The sequence below is a fragment of the Sparassis crispa genome, assembly GCF_003851025.1.
Source record: "Sparassis crispa DNA, contig_000003F, whole genome shotgun sequence".
NCBI classification, from domain to species: Eukaryota; Fungi; Basidiomycota; class Agaricomycetes; order Polyporales; family Sparassidaceae; genus Sparassis; species Sparassis crispa.
In genome coordinates, this window is record NW_020939750.1 from 3,155,233 (window position 1) to 3,171,489 (window position 16,257).

At 53.4% G+C, this 16,257-nt stretch overlaps 6 protein-coding genes across 6 annotated transcripts; 3 read left to right on the plus strand and 3 right to left on the minus strand.

Moving 5' to 3' along the window:
* Positions 1 to 671: 671 nt before the first annotated feature.
* Positions 672 to 1,929, plus strand: SCP_0411470 (Spliceosome-associated protein; the record flags this gene model as incomplete). Its single annotated transcript, XM_027757874.1, has 5 exons — positions 672 to 719; positions 774 to 840; positions 899 to 1,044; positions 1,132 to 1,260; positions 1,345 to 1,929. The coding sequence occupies 5 exons, from the start codon at positions 672 to 674 to the stop codon at positions 1,927 to 1,929; spliced, it is 975 nt and encodes a 324-aa protein (XP_027613675.1).
* A 2,054-nt stretch (positions 1,930 to 3,983) lies between these two features.
* SCP_0411480 (hypothetical protein) lies at positions 3,984 to 4,978 on the minus strand (the record flags this gene model as incomplete). The annotated part of the gene is made up of 2 exons (XM_027757875.1): positions 3,984 to 4,419; positions 4,473 to 4,978. 2 exons carry the CDS (start codon positions 4,976 to 4,978, stop codon positions 3,984 to 3,986), a joined length of 942 nt encoding a protein of 313 aa, XP_027613676.1.
* A 263-nt stretch (positions 4,979 to 5,241) lies between these two features.
* Positions 5,242 to 6,822, plus strand: SCP_0411490 (Eukaryotic peptide chain release factor subunit 1; the record flags this gene model as incomplete). Its single annotated transcript, XM_027757876.1, has 6 exons — positions 5,242 to 5,321; positions 5,375 to 5,414; positions 5,468 to 5,706; positions 5,758 to 6,190; positions 6,245 to 6,461; positions 6,515 to 6,822. The coding sequence occupies 6 exons, from the start codon at positions 5,242 to 5,244 to the stop codon at positions 6,820 to 6,822; spliced, it is 1,317 nt and encodes a 438-aa protein (XP_027613677.1).
* Positions 6,823 to 7,493: 671 nt separating this feature from the next.
* On the minus strand, positions 7,494 to 8,500 carry SCP_0411500 (thioredoxin-like protein; the record flags this gene model as incomplete). Its single annotated transcript, XM_027757877.1, has 4 exons — positions 7,494 to 7,735; positions 7,784 to 7,986; positions 8,061 to 8,417; positions 8,469 to 8,500. 4 exons carry the CDS (start codon positions 8,498 to 8,500, stop codon positions 7,494 to 7,496), a joined length of 834 nt encoding a protein of 277 aa, XP_027613678.1.
* An 852-nt stretch (positions 8,501 to 9,352) lies between these two features.
* Positions 9,353 to 14,048, minus strand: SCP_0411510 (hypothetical protein; the record flags this gene model as incomplete). Its single annotated transcript, XM_027757878.1, has 7 exons — positions 9,353 to 9,788; positions 9,847 to 10,303; positions 10,353 to 12,456; positions 12,514 to 12,554; positions 12,609 to 13,296; positions 13,344 to 13,645; positions 13,697 to 14,048. 7 exons carry the CDS (start codon positions 14,046 to 14,048, stop codon positions 9,353 to 9,355), a joined length of 4,380 nt encoding a protein of 1,459 aa, XP_027613679.1.
* Positions 14,049 to 14,734: 686 nt separating this feature from the next.
* Positions 14,735 to 15,646, plus strand: SCP_0411520 (hypothetical protein; the record flags this gene model as incomplete). Its single annotated transcript, XM_027757879.1, has 4 exons — positions 14,735 to 15,034; positions 15,088 to 15,155; positions 15,214 to 15,332; positions 15,393 to 15,646. 4 exons carry the CDS (start codon positions 14,735 to 14,737, stop codon positions 15,644 to 15,646), a joined length of 741 nt encoding a protein of 246 aa, XP_027613680.1.
* Between the last annotated feature and the right edge of the window lie 611 nt (positions 15,647 to 16,257).

The following is a 16,257-nucleotide window of genomic DNA, read 5'->3' on the forward strand; positions in this document are numbered from 1 at the left end:
GCCCGCGTTCTGGGTGTTACGTGTTACGTGCACTTAAGATGGCTTTTCTCCGACAGCACTCTATCATCCGGCTTCTCGAAGGCGTGTTATGCCCGTCCCACGAAAGGCCACCCTTCCGCGAGATATCGCAAACGCGTGTGCCTCAGTTCATTCAGCGAACCTAGTACGCAGGTCAGGCGGAGTTCTTCACTTGCAGGCCTAGCAACTTGGCTGGCAGTAAACATGCGTCGGCGCCAGAGAAGTCCTGGCCAGTCAAAGCATCCGAAAAGTTGCTAGGACATATTCAGAATGTACAGCAAAGATCATATCGATAGGCCCCTCCAAAAAAATCCGTTCACAGCGCGGACTGCGAAATCAAACGCTCCGGTAATTCAGGTGGGTGGTGGCGCCACCGTGCACGGTGGCGTGCACGGTGGTGCCGCTCGCGCCCAGGTGTAAGCGGCTAAGGTCCCACCTACCGGGAGCTTTGTTTTGCAGACCGCCCGCCTGCGCACGATTTTTTGACCATGGGCCTAACGATATGATCTTTGCTGTAATGCAGTCTTAGGGCCAAGATGAACAGACTGGGAACGAAGCAGTGATGCAGCATTGGCCCGTGCCCGGCCCGCATGAAAGAAGTGTATGCCACTGGATACAAACATTGCCAAACAGGCTGATCCTCCGCTACCACCATGTCTCGACCTCAAGACGACAGAAATCAAGAAGCGACCGTGTATTTGGTCAGCATGCGTTTTGTTTTGCGCAAGAAATTCTGTTTGAACAACATCATACAGGGAAATCTCGACGAGCGATGTTCGGACGCGCTCGTTTGGGAGCTAATGCTGCAAGCTGGTCCCGTCGGTGCGTCAGTGACTTTGTGAGGTTGCACACAGTCACTCAGTATGTCGTTGGCTTACAGTCAATGTCCATTTGCCCAAGGACCGTATATCTATGGCACATCAAGGCTATGGCTTTTGTGAGTTCTTGACCGAGGAAGATGCGGAATACGCTTGTAAGATTATGAATCAAATCAAGCTGTGGGGAAAGCCAATAAGGGTTAATAAGGTGCGTCGCGAGGCCTTAAACTACTGTGGTGCGATTGACGTGATGTTCCTCTCCATTTCCGCACTGCTGTTCCCCGTCTTCCGATAGGCATCTTCGGATAAGAAACAACTCGACGTAGGCGCGAACCTCTTCATCGGAAACCTTGATGAGAACGTGGATGAACGATTATTGTACGACACCTTCAGTGCGTTCGGAGTGATGGCAACGACAGCGAAGGTGCGCCACTCCATCTAGCCTGTTCTGCAACACTTCATCTGGCTGCTATGTCTTGCTGACGATGATGTTTGGGGTGCTGCCCAGATTGCTCGCGACCCTGGAACTGGAAAATCAAAAGGCTATGGCTTCGTCTCATATACAGACTTCGAATCCTCGGACGCCGCTATCGAGTCTATGAACGGCCAGTTCCTCATGAACAAAGCGATCACCGTTCAATACGCGTTCAAGAAGGACGGCAAGGGCGAGCGGCACGGTACGCCAGCAGAACGCCTTCTCGCTGCACAAGCCCGGAAAAACAACGCACTCCCCGTCTCCGCGCGTCCCCCGCCCGCGCCCGTGGCCTTCGGCTCCCGGCCGCCAATGCCCGGTTTCCAAGGGCCATACCAGGGTCAGTTCGCGGGCGCACTCGCACAGCCCCCTCCCCCGCCTGGATTCACTCCACAGCAGACGATCATGCCCCAGGCAATGCCCATGCAGATGTCAGGGATGCCGATGGGCATGCAGCCGCCTCCAAATATGTCAATGTATGCCCCGCAAACGGGCTTTATGCCGCCACCTCCTCCTGGGGGCTTCGTACCGCAGGGCATGCCCGGCATGATGCCCGGTATGATGCCGCCCCCTCCCTCTGGTGGTCCCCAGCAGTACATGCCTCCGCCGGTGCCGATGTGACAGGTCATTTCTCTCGTGTAATCTTGGTAACGTTGTAGTCTTACTAGTAGTCCTTTGTCAATCACGAGACTTCTTGGTGCTCTGTGCAGGCTATCTGAACGTGGTGCAGCAAACTCAAGAGGTCGTTTTGGCATGAGCTTGGCGTGCGCGACTTCCTATGGACGAAGTCAAGTGCGTTTGTGAACAGCCGCGGTTGATATCCAATGTATGTCTCTCGCAGCCCTGTCTCAAGGTCGGTCAGCAGGCACAGTTGAGTCCAGTGGTTGGCTTCCTATCGCAGGTTTGTTCCTCGGTCCCGTTCGGCGGTGTTCTCGAATGCTACGCAGAAGCTGGGTCGCCGTTTGATCAGTCACATTCGGAAATTATCACTGTGTGCGTCACGGCATCTGTGAGTGGCGCTGCTTCTCTTCTAGGTCAAAGCTATTTAATACTCCCAAGAAACATGGCAACTCATCACATCAGCGTCAGTGGAAGTTGAGAAGCTCTGAATTCCGTCGGAAATGAGCTGATGCTGTTGAGTGCTTCTCTCGCTGCCGAGGATCCGGTCCTTCGACGCCCACACAAACCGCAGGGAGGCCGTTAACGCATTTGCCGCCATGTACGCGATGAATATCGTTCTAGATGTTAATAGTCTCGAGGCTGGCTCTCGTATCGGTTCAGACGGAGCGCACTTCGGAGTCCGGACGAGCGTTCCTAAGTAAAGCTACGGTACGTCTTATCATGCCGACTTGCAATCTTTGGTTGTCTCCAGTGTGAATTGAGTCATTGCTGCAGCAGGGCCGCAGTCAACTTTATATGACACGTCCAGCGTTCAGACGCGTTGGCTGTTAGGTGGCTATCATCGGGTGTCCATACAGGAATCTCATGGTTCCCTGCATTGTCATTATGCGAGAACGCCTATTAAAGATACCTCCGTCCACTGGGCGTGACCATGATGTCAGTACAACACGCCGGGTGGGCCAGATGAATACGGTACCGTGCGTTCTTTGCACCCGTACAACTTTCGGACAGTCTTCTTGCTCTGATGGTTCTGTTTAAACGCTGAATCACAGCGCCCTCTTCATCATGAGGTCCGCAGGAATTTTTCATCGCGCTCTCTCCATAACGGCGTTCGTATGATAGGATACGCGACCTGCAGACGCCACTCTCGCAGGCGCCTCTGAAGTATATTGCCAGGTATCGCTGCTGCCCACGATGCATGCGCGCTCCGGGATCGGTCTGTTAATGCCAATTGCATCGACCTCGGGCCATGTGCTTCTCTGCAGTGTGACGATTATTTGCGTCGGTCAAAGTTCTGTTGTGGAATGGACTGTTCGTCATGACAAGCCTCCGGCCTTGTCTGTCTTGAACGTTTGAACCCTCCCCAGGCTGGTGTGTTCCTTCAGTTCCTTGTCTTCCTGAGGCCTGGTTATTGTCCTTGAGGGTGGGACTCCACTTTTGTTGTCGCACAATTGCAGTTTGATCGGCATCCGACGATTGGCTTCGCAGGTGTGGAGTGCAGAACGGTGAGTTGGCGCAATACTTTCCTCGATCAAGATTCAGCCGTTGGAAATGCTCGGTGATTTCTCCGCTGAATTAATATGGTAAGAGGTGTGCTCAGGCCCGCACACGCGAACGCAACAAGAGGTTGACGAGGGGAAAATATATTATCACGGCTTGTGTACTCATTCTGCGGACTACCATCATCTGCATATGAATCGCACAGAAGTATTTAGCATGCCCACTTCCTCATTGCAGTCACCTACTGTAGGCTTGCTTCTGGCGGTGGAGTATGCGAAATGTCGACTCCTAGGGTACACATTCGCTCCGACGCGGTGGATGTCTCGACGGCAGGTAGTAGGTTAGCGATACTATGCCATTTACCGTATCGTTCTTCACCAAATTTTTCCTCTAAACTGAGTTCAACGTTAACCGATGTGCTATTAAATGTAGCATTCCACGCACGATGCAAAGTAGAAACTGGAGACGACTCCAGCGGGTACAACCAACTGTCAGTATCTTGCAATAGTGCGGCAAGGACCACCCAACCGTTGTTTACAATTCCCGGCTGTTCCTCACACAGTCTCCATCTCGTCTTCTCTCACCACGATCGGCGCGGGCCCACTGCCTCCAACGGTATTCTGCCTGCCTGCCTTCCCATTCTTTTTCCCCCTTCTCCCAGCGCCAGGATTCCCACCAGCAGCACCGACAGTGTCTGCGGCCTGGTACCCTCCTCCCTTCCCCTTCCTCTTATTCTTCCCCTTTAACACCTCGTCTACCCCGTCGCCGATCTTGATGACTACACTCACCGTCGACTTCCCGCGTGTTCGGTACGAGATATCTTCGTCCTCGTCTTCGGGAATCAGCTCGTCCTGTACCTCGACGGTGCCCGTCAGGATCTCTGTGTGCACTTCGTCTGGGGGGAAGGGCAGGATAGAGGGGAGCGAGACCGTGAGCAGCATTAGGTGGGGTATTGCCGCACCCATCGCGCTCAGGTGAAGATTTTTGTACCTACGTACACGATCAGCTGCGGTAGCACAAGCGTTTAGGTCTCGAACACACACCCGTCTTTCAGGATCACGTCCTTACACCGCCGTAAATACCCTCCCAGTGGTGTATGACGCGTGATGCATATATAGTTCTTTCCCTCTGTGTGCGCAGAGCGTGGCCCCGTCGCAGATACGGACGTTGGGACCGTCGGGAATGGTCGCGGTGGTACAAGCTTCCTGATTTTGTGCGTCGACGGGTCCGCGCCACCTTTCCCAGTATCCTTGCGTGTAGTAGTGTCGGTGTCCTTGGCCTTTCCCTTCCCTTTGTCTGCAGCATCTGTCCGAGACGCTTCCCCGTTCGCGCCTTGCACAGGCCTGGCTGCGGCTAATGTTCCGCTGTCAGCTTCAAGTCTGTCGGTTTCGAGTTCCACTGTTTGTCCCGAGGTGCTCGGACCGCCCGTACGTGGCGCAGGATTAGTGGCCTCTGTTCTGAGTCGTTTGGAAGGTCCGGCTTCGTCGTCCGCCGGTTCGAGTCTACGTTTCTGAGCGGCTGGCCTGCGTGACGGCTCCGACGAACTCATACTTGAGTCAATTGTCCAGAGGTGTAGTTTTCAAAAGGGAATAAGCATGGTAAGATGGGCGCTATTGTCCTGATTTGGAGTTATCTAATGCAAGATAACCAGTTATCGGTGGCAGATACATACATAGATAATCTGCATGATCGCCTAGAGACCAGAGAAATTTTGAGAGCTGTGTCTGTCTCTCCACCACCATCTTCATCCCCTTCCTGTTTTTGTTTCTCCCGGTCCATATCCTCTAGAGAGAACACGAAAATTTAGCGAAAATGAGTCAGGACCAGGCTGAGCAGAACATTCAGATGTGGAAGGTCAAGAAGCTCATCAAGAGCCTTGACGCCGCCAGGGGGTGCGCCGTCGTCGTCCGCTCACTCGTCCCGCAGGTGCTCATCGCGCACGCAGTGCCGGCACGTCCATGATCAGCCTGATTATGCCCCCAAAGGCGCGCTCGATTCCGCCTGATCTCGCCTGATCTGCTCACCCCATGTCTCACAGGACCAAATTTCCCGTATTTCCGCGATGCTGACGCAGGAGTACGGCACCGCGTCTAACATCAAGTCTCGCGTGAACAGGCTGTCCGTGCTTGCAGCGATCACAAGCACCCAGCAGCGCCTGAAGTTGTACAATCGCGTACCACCCAACGGGCTCGTCCTCTTCGTCGGCACCATCCTCACAGACGAAGGCAAGGAAAAGAAGGTCTCCTTCGACTTCGAACCACACAAGCCTATCAATACGTATGTAACCCTGTGTATCTGCTGTCTGCGCGCCGCCGACCGCATGTTCAGATCTCTGTACCTTTGCGACAATAAGTTCCACACGGAGGCGCTCCAAGAGCTGCTCGAGTCCGACTCCAAGTTCGGTTTCATAGTCATGGACGGCAATGGCACGCTCTTCGGCACCGTCGCGGGCAACACGCGCGAGGTCATTCACAAATTCACCGTCGACCTCCCAAAGAAGCACGGCCGCGGTGGACAGTCAGCCCTCCGTTTTGCGCGTCTGCGCGACGAGAAGCGTCACAACTACGTCCGCAAAGTCGCGGAGCTCGCCGTCCAGCATTTTATCACGAACGATAAGGTCAACGTGACCGGGCTGGTGCTCGCGGGAAGCGCGGATTTCAAGACGGAGCTTAGCCAGAGTGACATGTTCGATCTGCGGTTGGTGGCCAAGATCATCAAGGTGGTTGATGTAAGCTACGGCGGAGAAAACGGTTTCAATCAGGTGCGAAACATGTGCATTGATACTACAAGTAGAGGCCGCTCATTCACATTGCAGGCAATCGAACTCGCAGCCGAGTCACTCGCAAACGTCAAGTTCGTGCAAGAGAAGAAACTGATCCAAAAGTACTTCGATGAGATCAGTCAAGACACTGGCAAGTACTGCTTCGGTATTGACGATACCTTGAGGGCTCTAGAGATGGGTGCCGTCGAGACGCTGATCGTGTGGGAGAATTTGGACGTTACTCGTTATGTCCTCCGCAACGCTGCAGGTGGTACGTGCTTCGGCCCTCGTTTGCTCTGGATCGATGTCTTACAACCACCTCAGAGGATATCGTTATTTTCGCAAACAAAGAACAAGAGAAGGACCGCGAAATATTCCTGGATAAGTCGACCGGGGTGGAGATGGAGCAATCGTTGGAGCCGCAGTCGCTGCTCGAGTGGTTCGCGGAGAAGTACAAGGAGTTCGGTGCGAACCTCGAATTCGTGACGAACCGGTCGCAGGAGGGTGCACAGTTCGTCAAGGGCTTTGGCGGCATCGGCGGGCTACTCCGGTACAAACTCGACTTCACAAACCTCTCAAGCGTCGACGATGACGACGAGGACGAGTTCTACAACGACGACGAAGCTATCTGACTTACGTGGAGGCTCCGTGTTGGAGCCCTATCCGGCTTGGGCACGCCGGGTGGGGCGGAGGGGCGCGGCGGGCCGGGCGTTGTGTGCTTGGGACGTCCGGTGGGGGTTCGGGAGGTATTTGACTCGAGGCAAGGCGACGAGGGTGGCGACAAGAAAGGAATACCAGCAGGTCATGAGAAATCGGTGCTTACTGGTGATGGAAGTACTTCTTGCAATATGGAGATGAGCGGGTGTGGACGCGTATGGAGGGCTAAGTGTGGGTTCAGCGGGGATATTGTGATTCACGACCGAGTGACCCCCGATGGTACGTCTCCCCAGTACAGTGGTTTTGCCGCACGATAATTGACATGTGGTTGGGTTCGCCAGGTGTCACTGTTATTGCAGCCCAAGTTCTGTATTAGTCTTTGTCCGTGTAACACTGTTGTCGCTGTAATCACAATTCTGTTGTATGTGCCAAGGTGTCATTGTGTGTGTGCTGTGCGAACGCAATGCAATTGCCTTTCGCAACGACAACTGCTTGCGTACGAGGCATGGTGACCTTGTTCCATCTAACGGACAATCCTGAGCTTGCTAACGTGTTAACTGCAAAGCGTACAATGTGACGCCCAGAAATTAGTGATACATCAACTAGAATACAGTCCCATAGGCCTCCACTTCTACATTCGTCTTCGTCAAAGGTCAAACTCAAATTCCGAGTCCGAATCTTCCTCCCGCTGAGTCCGCCTAATGTTCTTGCCCGAATGCACGTTCGTCATGGTTGCCGCCGAACGCATCCTGTCTGAAAGCGAGTCGCCCGAATCCTCATCGTCTGGCTCGTCGTCGTCCGAGTTGCTGTCACGGCTACGCTCGCTGCGTAGACCCTGCTGCTGCTCCGGGGTTATCGCACCACCAAGGATCAGGACGGCTTCCAGCTCTGCGATACGTATAGAATACTGTCAGGTTATAATTATGAACGTCATACCTTCAATTTTCCGCTCGCGATCCCCGCCCCATGCGACGATTTGGTTCAGTACGTCGCCATTGCGGTAGATGATGAACATCGGGATCCGTGCGTCGGGGAGGTTGGCGATGCACTTGTCTCCAACGATGGATACGAACTTCGTGTGTGGATGACGCTGGGCTAGTATCCTGACGTGCTGTACCGCACTGTCGCTACGAAGGATCCTGAGATACCATCGTATGAGTACCAAAACGCACGCACACGCGTGCACGAGAATCGAAGTAACGGGATGACATACCCGTCCTTGTACAGGAAACACACCACGCCGGTGCCATTTCCCTCGCCCTCCGGACTTCCATCATCGTTCACCTTGCTCGCCTCTGTCACCTCCCTGGTATAATCATCGCGCCCGATGGGGTACACCCGTCCATACGGCGCCTTTTGGTACCGGCGCAGCTCGGAAAGGCGCTGCCTCCTCAGGGTCTCGACCATCCGCTCCGTTTCATCGTCTCCAGCATTTTCACCAAACTGCTTGAGCTCTTTCGCGGTCAGCCCTTCTATCTTCTCTCGCGTGGTTGGGGGGGGAGGCGGTGAGGGCGCTCGCTTCTCAGGCTCGCGCGGGGGAAGGATGCCATGCTTCCGGAGGATGTCGTTGCTGAGCAGAGAAGTATCGGCGACGACCAATGGATAATCTGGACTTGCTTACAATTCGGTGTCTTCGTTTGGGTTCACCGACATAGTGTTGAGAGTAAGATGGAAAAGGTATCGGGAGAAAAGCGTGCGCAGTGCGGGCGTACTGTCAAGTCGACGTGCCACAGATAACAAACAACAGCAAAGTTAAGAACCTAGATCGAGCTCGATGATGATAACGCTGCCTGGTTGATTCTCGCCACAGTCAGGAACGGCGAGCAAGCTCCTGAGCAGGCCAGATAGTACCCCTGCAATGGGCAGATTCCTGCAACAGAATTAAGGGGAACGTTCGTTGAGTGCTTGATGTTCAACAACTACACCTTCTATATCCGGCTGTAAGTGTGGTGCGGAGTTTAAAAACTCCAGTCAGTACGCTTGTGTACGAGAGCAAGCCTGAATTTAGTTAAAAAAACAAACATGCCTTTTTTCAGCGGTTAGGAATGCCAGGTGGAGAAAGAGCTCCTCGCTGTAATAGCGTGTATGTCGAGAGAAGATTTATGCCAGAAATTTGGAATGGTGGCTTGTGCCACCCCGACGTTATTTGCACCTTTCGTACATCCCACAAACAAGAGGTAATGTTTGGATTTCTACCTATGACGCAAGGGCGAGGCGTATGTATGCTACTACACTCATACTGTGTTATCTTGTTTAAACCACTCATCCTGAATGTGATGTGCTCATATCACAATTCCGATCGCAGTTTCAATTTTCCACTGGTGTACACAACGCATGCAGTGATTAGGTGCTATGAAACGTGAGTAGAACTACAGAAGTGGGGTGATCGATACATATGGTTGGTATACTGAACAAACATTGTTTTGGATTGAAGGTCGAAAAGCACCTTACAGAGTCTGTTCTCTCGCCCAGGAAACGTGTCAGAGAACGAAGAGCACAGGCCAATTAATCTTCGACTTGCATCAAGTCCTCCACCTCCCGCTCGTCGCTCAGCACGATGAGGTCGTCCTCGTCTTCGCTTGTAGAATCATCATCTTCCAGGTCTTCCCGCGGAATGCCCGAAACGCCGCTGAGCTCATCCTGGATAATGTGTGCAAGAGTAGCGAAACCCTCTTCCGTCTCGTCGTCCAGTGTCGTCTTCTCGGTGATTTCTACAGGCGCAACTGCAGGCTTGACCTCCGTCTCAGCCTTGCCACAATCGCAAATAGTCCGCAAGTATTGCGGCGAAGCGGTATCGTCAAGAATAATACGGGCGCGTTCGGCGGCAAGTCCCTTCGACAAAGATAGATTGGGCGCCGTTATGGGACCCACGACAACAATGTCGTGCACGATGACAGAGATGCTGTCGTTGCGCTTGGCCTCAAGGCGACTTTGGGATTTTCTAGCAATAGCACAAGATGATCAGAGTGTATTCTTATCGTGAGTCCTTCGATGCTCACCGGAAGCTTATCTTCCTACATCCCGACTGCGCCACCCAGACCATAAGTTCTGAGACAGGATCCCTGGGGAGGTCTGGCGACAACACGACGAGCAGTTCTTCAAGCACTGTTTCAGTGATAGCGGCCGCTTTCTCAAAATTCCAGTCTGTATCCACCAGGACCGCACCGAGGACGCTCTCGAGAACATCGCTGATGGCCTTCGGTGGATCCTGTTTCCACGCATTGTTGATCATGTCCGCGCCCGAGATCTCCTCCAATACGGGCACATACTTGCTGATGGCGATGCTGAGCTCAACGTTGTTGACGAGCAGGAGTTTGTGCAGTCCCAGACGCTTGACGGCGACAGACGCGAGCGATGGAGCGCAGACGGCGCGGGAGCGTGCCCATGAAAGTTGGCCAGAAGTAGCCTGAGGGAACTTGTCGAATAGATATTGCATAACGACTAGGTCAATGAGCGCTGTAACCAGGTCAGTTAGACATTGGCCGGTCAGACGGAAATCGCGCACCATCTCCGAGGAATTCTAACCGTTGGTACGAACAGCAGTCCGTGGATCCAAATGAAGGATGTGTCACCGCTTCAAGCAGCAGGTGCCCATGCCGGAAACTGTAGCCCAGTACCTCTTGCAAGTCCGCAAACAGTGCAGACACCGCAGTGTGAGGCATACGGCCACCATATCGCTCATTCCAAGGCGACGTACCACCAAAGCTCAGCCCGAGAGCCGTACCTGCGCGGAGCGCCATGGGTATACCGCCTGTCGCGAAGCTCGCTCCAAGGGTAGCTTCCATGCAGTCCTGTAAACTGCGCCGAGGGATGTGCCTGGGGGAATATCGGTGCGGCTCGGCGGAGGATGGGTCGACAGAGGGCGGAAGCGTGTGTCTCCAAAAGCGCATACTTTGCGTCTCTCCAGAGAGATACCGCTCTAGCCCGTGCTCCTTTGCGCGCGCGAGTAGCGTTCGGTTTGCCACAGACTTCCGCCGCAACATGTCCAGCTGGCCTTCATGTCGATGTGGGAACTTGTTGTACAGATGGACAACGGAGCTAAGCTTCAGGACCGAGTCACCCAGTGTCTCCAGCCGCTGGTTACTGAATCCCGCGTTGGCGCTGGGAAGGGTGAGTGCTTGCACCATGAGGTCGTCCATAATAGGCGGGAGACCTAGCTCTGCACGAGCTGCACGAGCACGGTACAGATCGGAAACACGGTGACACAGCTCTGGCAGAACATGAAATGTGCGATACACATCCTCCGATATCTCTGCCCACTGTGCCAACGCCATGGGATAGAAGATACTAGACTGCTGTTTCTTCGTTGGGGCATCCACTGTAACAGGCCCATTATCCAACGAATAGATGCAAGATGTATGCCTAAAGTAGGGGGTTCCCTCGACAACAGGGCCGTCGGCCGGGATGTCCGGGACAACCTCCTTTCTCGTATATTTGTGCTGCCAAAATTCTCGGTAAGTGGGGAACGCGGCCTCCCGTGAGCCCTGCGGGGGTGTAGACTTGGGAGACATGTCAGTTCGGATGCCCTTCAAGAGCAGTGCTCGGCCAGGCTCCTTCGTGCACATAACGAGCACATGCCTGTAGTCCTGCTCGGTGATACCGGACCAGTCGTACGCACCGTACGGATGTGCAACCGCACGGTCGATCGCATCGAAGTCCGGCTTCATCGCATGAGTAATAGGGACTAGGTAGCACGTCATTGGAAGAGTGATCCCTCTTCCAGTGACGCACCACCAAAGGCCCATTCTCATGAAGTCCTCCATGGCACGCCTCTGTCTCCACTCATCCTGCGTATCGAACTCGAGCAGCTGCCCTTCGCCGGTGCTCACAAAGGTACCGCTGCAGACGAGTTCCACCGGCGGAAGTAGAGTGCCGGTGATTAGACCAGCTGTAGGACGACCATCGAGGTAGACGACGTGCAAGTACTGCACGGCGCCTCGCGTCCACGGATCGCGGACTTGAACCTCCATCATCTCCGGCACTCTGCTGACGTCTTGGATAGGCCGACCATCTGGATCCTCGTTGTCACTACCAGTGACGCTCTGAGCAGGCAGGAGGTAGTCATCGAAGACGTTGAGCGCATGTAGTTCCTTGACAGCGAGGAAAGCGACAGCTCGCTTCGCCTCCTTCTTAGAACGCTTCTCTGGCCCTGTGTAGACCAGATGTTTATGCGGCAACGGTAGGGTAGAAGGAAGGTGGAGAGTAGACGTGAAGTCGCCAGAATACCGAGGCAGGAACGTCGGTGTGAACCTGTCATGTGGAACGAGCGAACAAAGGTGGTTGAGAAGACCGATTGCGCCGTTGTATGTGAGCACGGCGCCCGTAGTGGGAACAACGTATCTCTCCCTTTCAGCGAGATCATCAGGGTCATCGCGCTCCTCCTCTTCACCTTCTTCCATCGTAATCTGTGCTTTGCTGTCGCGTGACTGATACACAAGACGCAGTTGCGGCTCGCTCTCATGAAAGGCCTTGTAACGAGCTTTGTGAGTGACTTGTCCTTGCTGTACCATGACCACAAATGTCGAGGTTCTGTGCCTCGCACGCCCTCGAGACTGAAGGTATCCAACCATATGCTGCAGCGGATCAAAACGGATGACAAGGTCGCATGCCTGGATGTTTAGAGGTCTAGCTCAGTTGTGAAAGAACGGAAATTCAATTGGACGGACCGGAAAATCAAGGCCTTCTTCAGCAACTGAAGTTGCAATAACTGAACAGAGACTGTCAATCACAGAGATGACATTCATGGCTGTCTTTTACTCACGTAGATTGATCTCTCTGTCCCGAAACAGTTTCACGACATCTTGCTGGGTTTTCAGAGCCATGCCTCTCCCTGGCGCCCTAGCTACGGCGCTTGTTCCGTGTCCAATGAGCTGTCCACACTTGATAAGATGACTGAGCTGTGGAACGCAAGGCAGTATCTGGGAGAGGCATGCCGCGACGTGCCGCTGCTCAACAAACACGATGCCTTGGAACGAGGAGCTATAGTGAGCAAAGAGAAGATCAATCAATTCGCGGACTTTCGGCGAGCACCACTTAAGGTGGACCGTGAGCGGTAACGTTTCAGGGTCGTTTTCGTCCTCAAACAAATAGCGGAACTCGGAGAGGATAGATTCCAATTGCCTGACTTCCGGAGGGAGCTGGACATCTGAAGGACTCGGCATCATTGGCATGTCACCATTCACTTCGGCATAGTTGATAGCTAGATAGTCCAGATCAATGTCGCTGGCCTGGTTAATCATCTGCGTGATGCGTTGCTTGATATCCGTGTACAAGAACAGCTCCGCGCCGTACGGTCCCAGGCTAGCAAATGTCACTTCGTACCTTGTCCGTATCTTTTCTACAGGTATATCAATGTCTGGAGGGAGACTGGCTAAGTCCAGGCGATCCCAAAGAGAATGACTTAGGTATGCAGGATACGCGTCAGGAGGCGCGGGGTATTCGTGTATGATCTACCGGATGTTCAGTAGGTTCGTAGCAAGGAAGACCGACGACCCACCTCCTCGGGTTTGGGAGAATGCGTCATAAGTTCATCGACATGATGCCGGACCGCGATCACCTTCGCGTCCAGATTTCTCTCCAGAGTCATAAGAGACTCCACGGCATCTCTAGGGTTCCATATAGGTGATGCGGTCATCCCAAAAATCTTGGGTCGCGTCTCCACAGGCTGCTGAAAATATTCGCGCATTATACCATTGTAGGCGTGGTTCTTCCGCGTATGATGGCATTCATCGAATACGATCAATGACACCCTGTCAAGACTCCACAATGAATGCGTGAGCACGTTGAGGAAGATTTGCGCTGGGAACAGACATTGAGACAAAGCGCCACGAGAACAAAGGAAGATCGCACCGGTCATGACAAAAACGTCCGCGCTCGCAAACTCCTTCCTCCAACCGAATCGATCTGACAAGTCAATCGCAGTGGCACCATAGGACTTGCTGACGCGTAGAGGTGTCTGTTTCATGATGAAATCACCTTGCTGATCCACCAGAGCAACCTTGGGCACAAGGAAGATGATAATCTTCCGCAGTCCTGCATCCCGCGCCGAGATCCATTTGATCAGTAGCGTGCTAATGTAGGTCTTCCCACTACCCGTATCCAAAGCAGCGATAACATTGCCTCCGCGAGCGCGCGAAAATATCTCTTCCTGGTACCGACGCGGTAACAGCGATTCGTTGACGTCGTCCAGATTTACGGTCATAGTTTCGAGCAAGTACTAGATGTAGCGCGTACTGCAGCGATGCAAGGGCATGGCTAGGGCACCAGAATGTAGGCCTCAGCCTTAGAACCACGCGCAAAGCAAGGCGAATGAAGTAAAGCAGAGAGCCTTTTGTGGCGGAAAGTCGATCCTGACCTAAGTTACGTAATCCAGAGTCGTAGCGCTCGGGTAATTTGAACCGCCACAGAAGTTTCAACAAAGTTTCAACAAAAGCTTCAACGATCCAGACAAGAGTTTGCTGAATGCAGAGGAACAAGGTGATGGCTGATGGAGATGGAAGATAGAAATTCAGATCGGCGCCCGTGTACTGGGCGCTGCTGCAGCAGACTCATAAAATTTTACATCTGCTCAGATTTCACATTAATATTCACCGGTCTCAGAAGCAGTATCGCTCTTACTTCAGGTACACCTTGCGAATTTTTAAAACAAAACTTTGTTTGGCTGTTGTGCTCCACCACGCCGTACTCAGGCTGGGTGAAACGTCTCCATCTGGTACTGTCAGCAATGACCGAGCCTGACCTAGAAGAACAAGGGACACTAGGCCTGTAATAGGCTCACGATACTAATCAGTGGTATATCACTGCACTATGCCTGACCCGTACTTCTTGTAAGAGAGTTCTTTGCTACTGCTACAGTACCACGTCTGTCTTCGCTTGCTACCCATCCATATGGCGCACCTCGCAACCACTGACTTCTTGCAGCAGCTGAAGGCGATCTACCCATCGAAAGGCGCACTCACTCCTGAGACTGTCTTATCGAATCCATGGTACCTCGTTGCAGCGGTTGCCTTCAGCGCGAGCAACAAGGCCGAGGCGGTTCCCCTGGTCTTCGCTTTCGTGCTCAGCGAGCTCAAGCTGGCTCAGGGCCGGGAGAGCGAGACGGAGAAGGCGCGCGAGCAGCAGCTAAGGCTCGCACGCAGGATTCGAGAGGCGCTGCTGCAATCGGGTGTGCTCACTGGGATACCGCGAGTAAGCCCTTGGCAGAATGAATTCTACATTCCCGGTCTGATCGCTAGGTTCAGGTGATCGACAGCTGCATCGCGCTGAACACGGTCATGCCTGAGGATTTGCGAGACTCGAAGCCACAGAGGTTCACAGTCTGCATGCCCATCTATGACTCGGATATCTTACATCTTGTGCATGCATAGGAACACAAAGAGGAGCATGGAGGATCTGGAAGAAAGCGGCCGGAAGCTCTTCCACTCCATGTACCGTGACACTGCAGACGGCGTGCAGAGTCTGCTCGACTCTGCCTACCAGGATCTTGGTCGGAATTTGCTTCTTTGCAATAGAAGAATTATGACATTCACCTAGATTTTATCCGCAGGTTGGTGGTGTAACACAATCGGCTACGGCGTAACCTACGGTGGTACAACCCTGCTTACACAGGTCGAGACGTCCTTCACGATCGTCGCGGCCCTTATCGCCGTAGACGCGCCTCGCCAAATTGTATGGCACCTCGCGAATGCCCAACATGGCGGCGCGACACTGGAGGAGGCAAAGGCCGTGCGGCAGATTGCGATGACCGTTGCGGAGAAGTCTGGCGTTGTGTGGAAGGCAGGTGTGCCAGAGGCCATCTAGACGGGCTGCCAGTGCACGGGTGTATTGGATGTAAATCGAAGTAATTTGGGCAAATTGTAAATTAGATGTTCCTATGTTCTGCTATAGAGCGATTGGTACATAGAGCGCCTCTGGCACGCCTCCGTGCCAGCCGGCGGAGAGATCACCGAACCACTCTAATGATCTCGATCGAGAAAGGAAGACCAATATTAACCTTCGCGTTTCGATCACTTGTTATATCTGCTTCGAGGTAATATTCAAACGCACGTAAAGAAAGCTGGAAAAACACACTAGTTAATTGTTCAAGATACAGGCGACTTGACACTGACTCGGAGGAACAGCCTCAGTCATGTGCACATTTCTGCAAAGCCTCCACCAACCATGCACACAGTCCTCGCACTTCAAGATCGGCGCGCAGCAGAAAGAACATGGTCTGACATGAAGCCGACCATTCAGTTGTTAGCGTGATGCCGGAGCGGCTATGCATCGCGGCAGTAGCGAGATACCTGGATGAATTTAAACGCCGTGCCTCAGAGGCACGAAGCTTTGCTACATTTCCGAGAGTCATGCACAAACTGTGGGTGTGTGAGGTTCCCTCATTAATATTATGAAGATAATGCGATCTGTGTGTC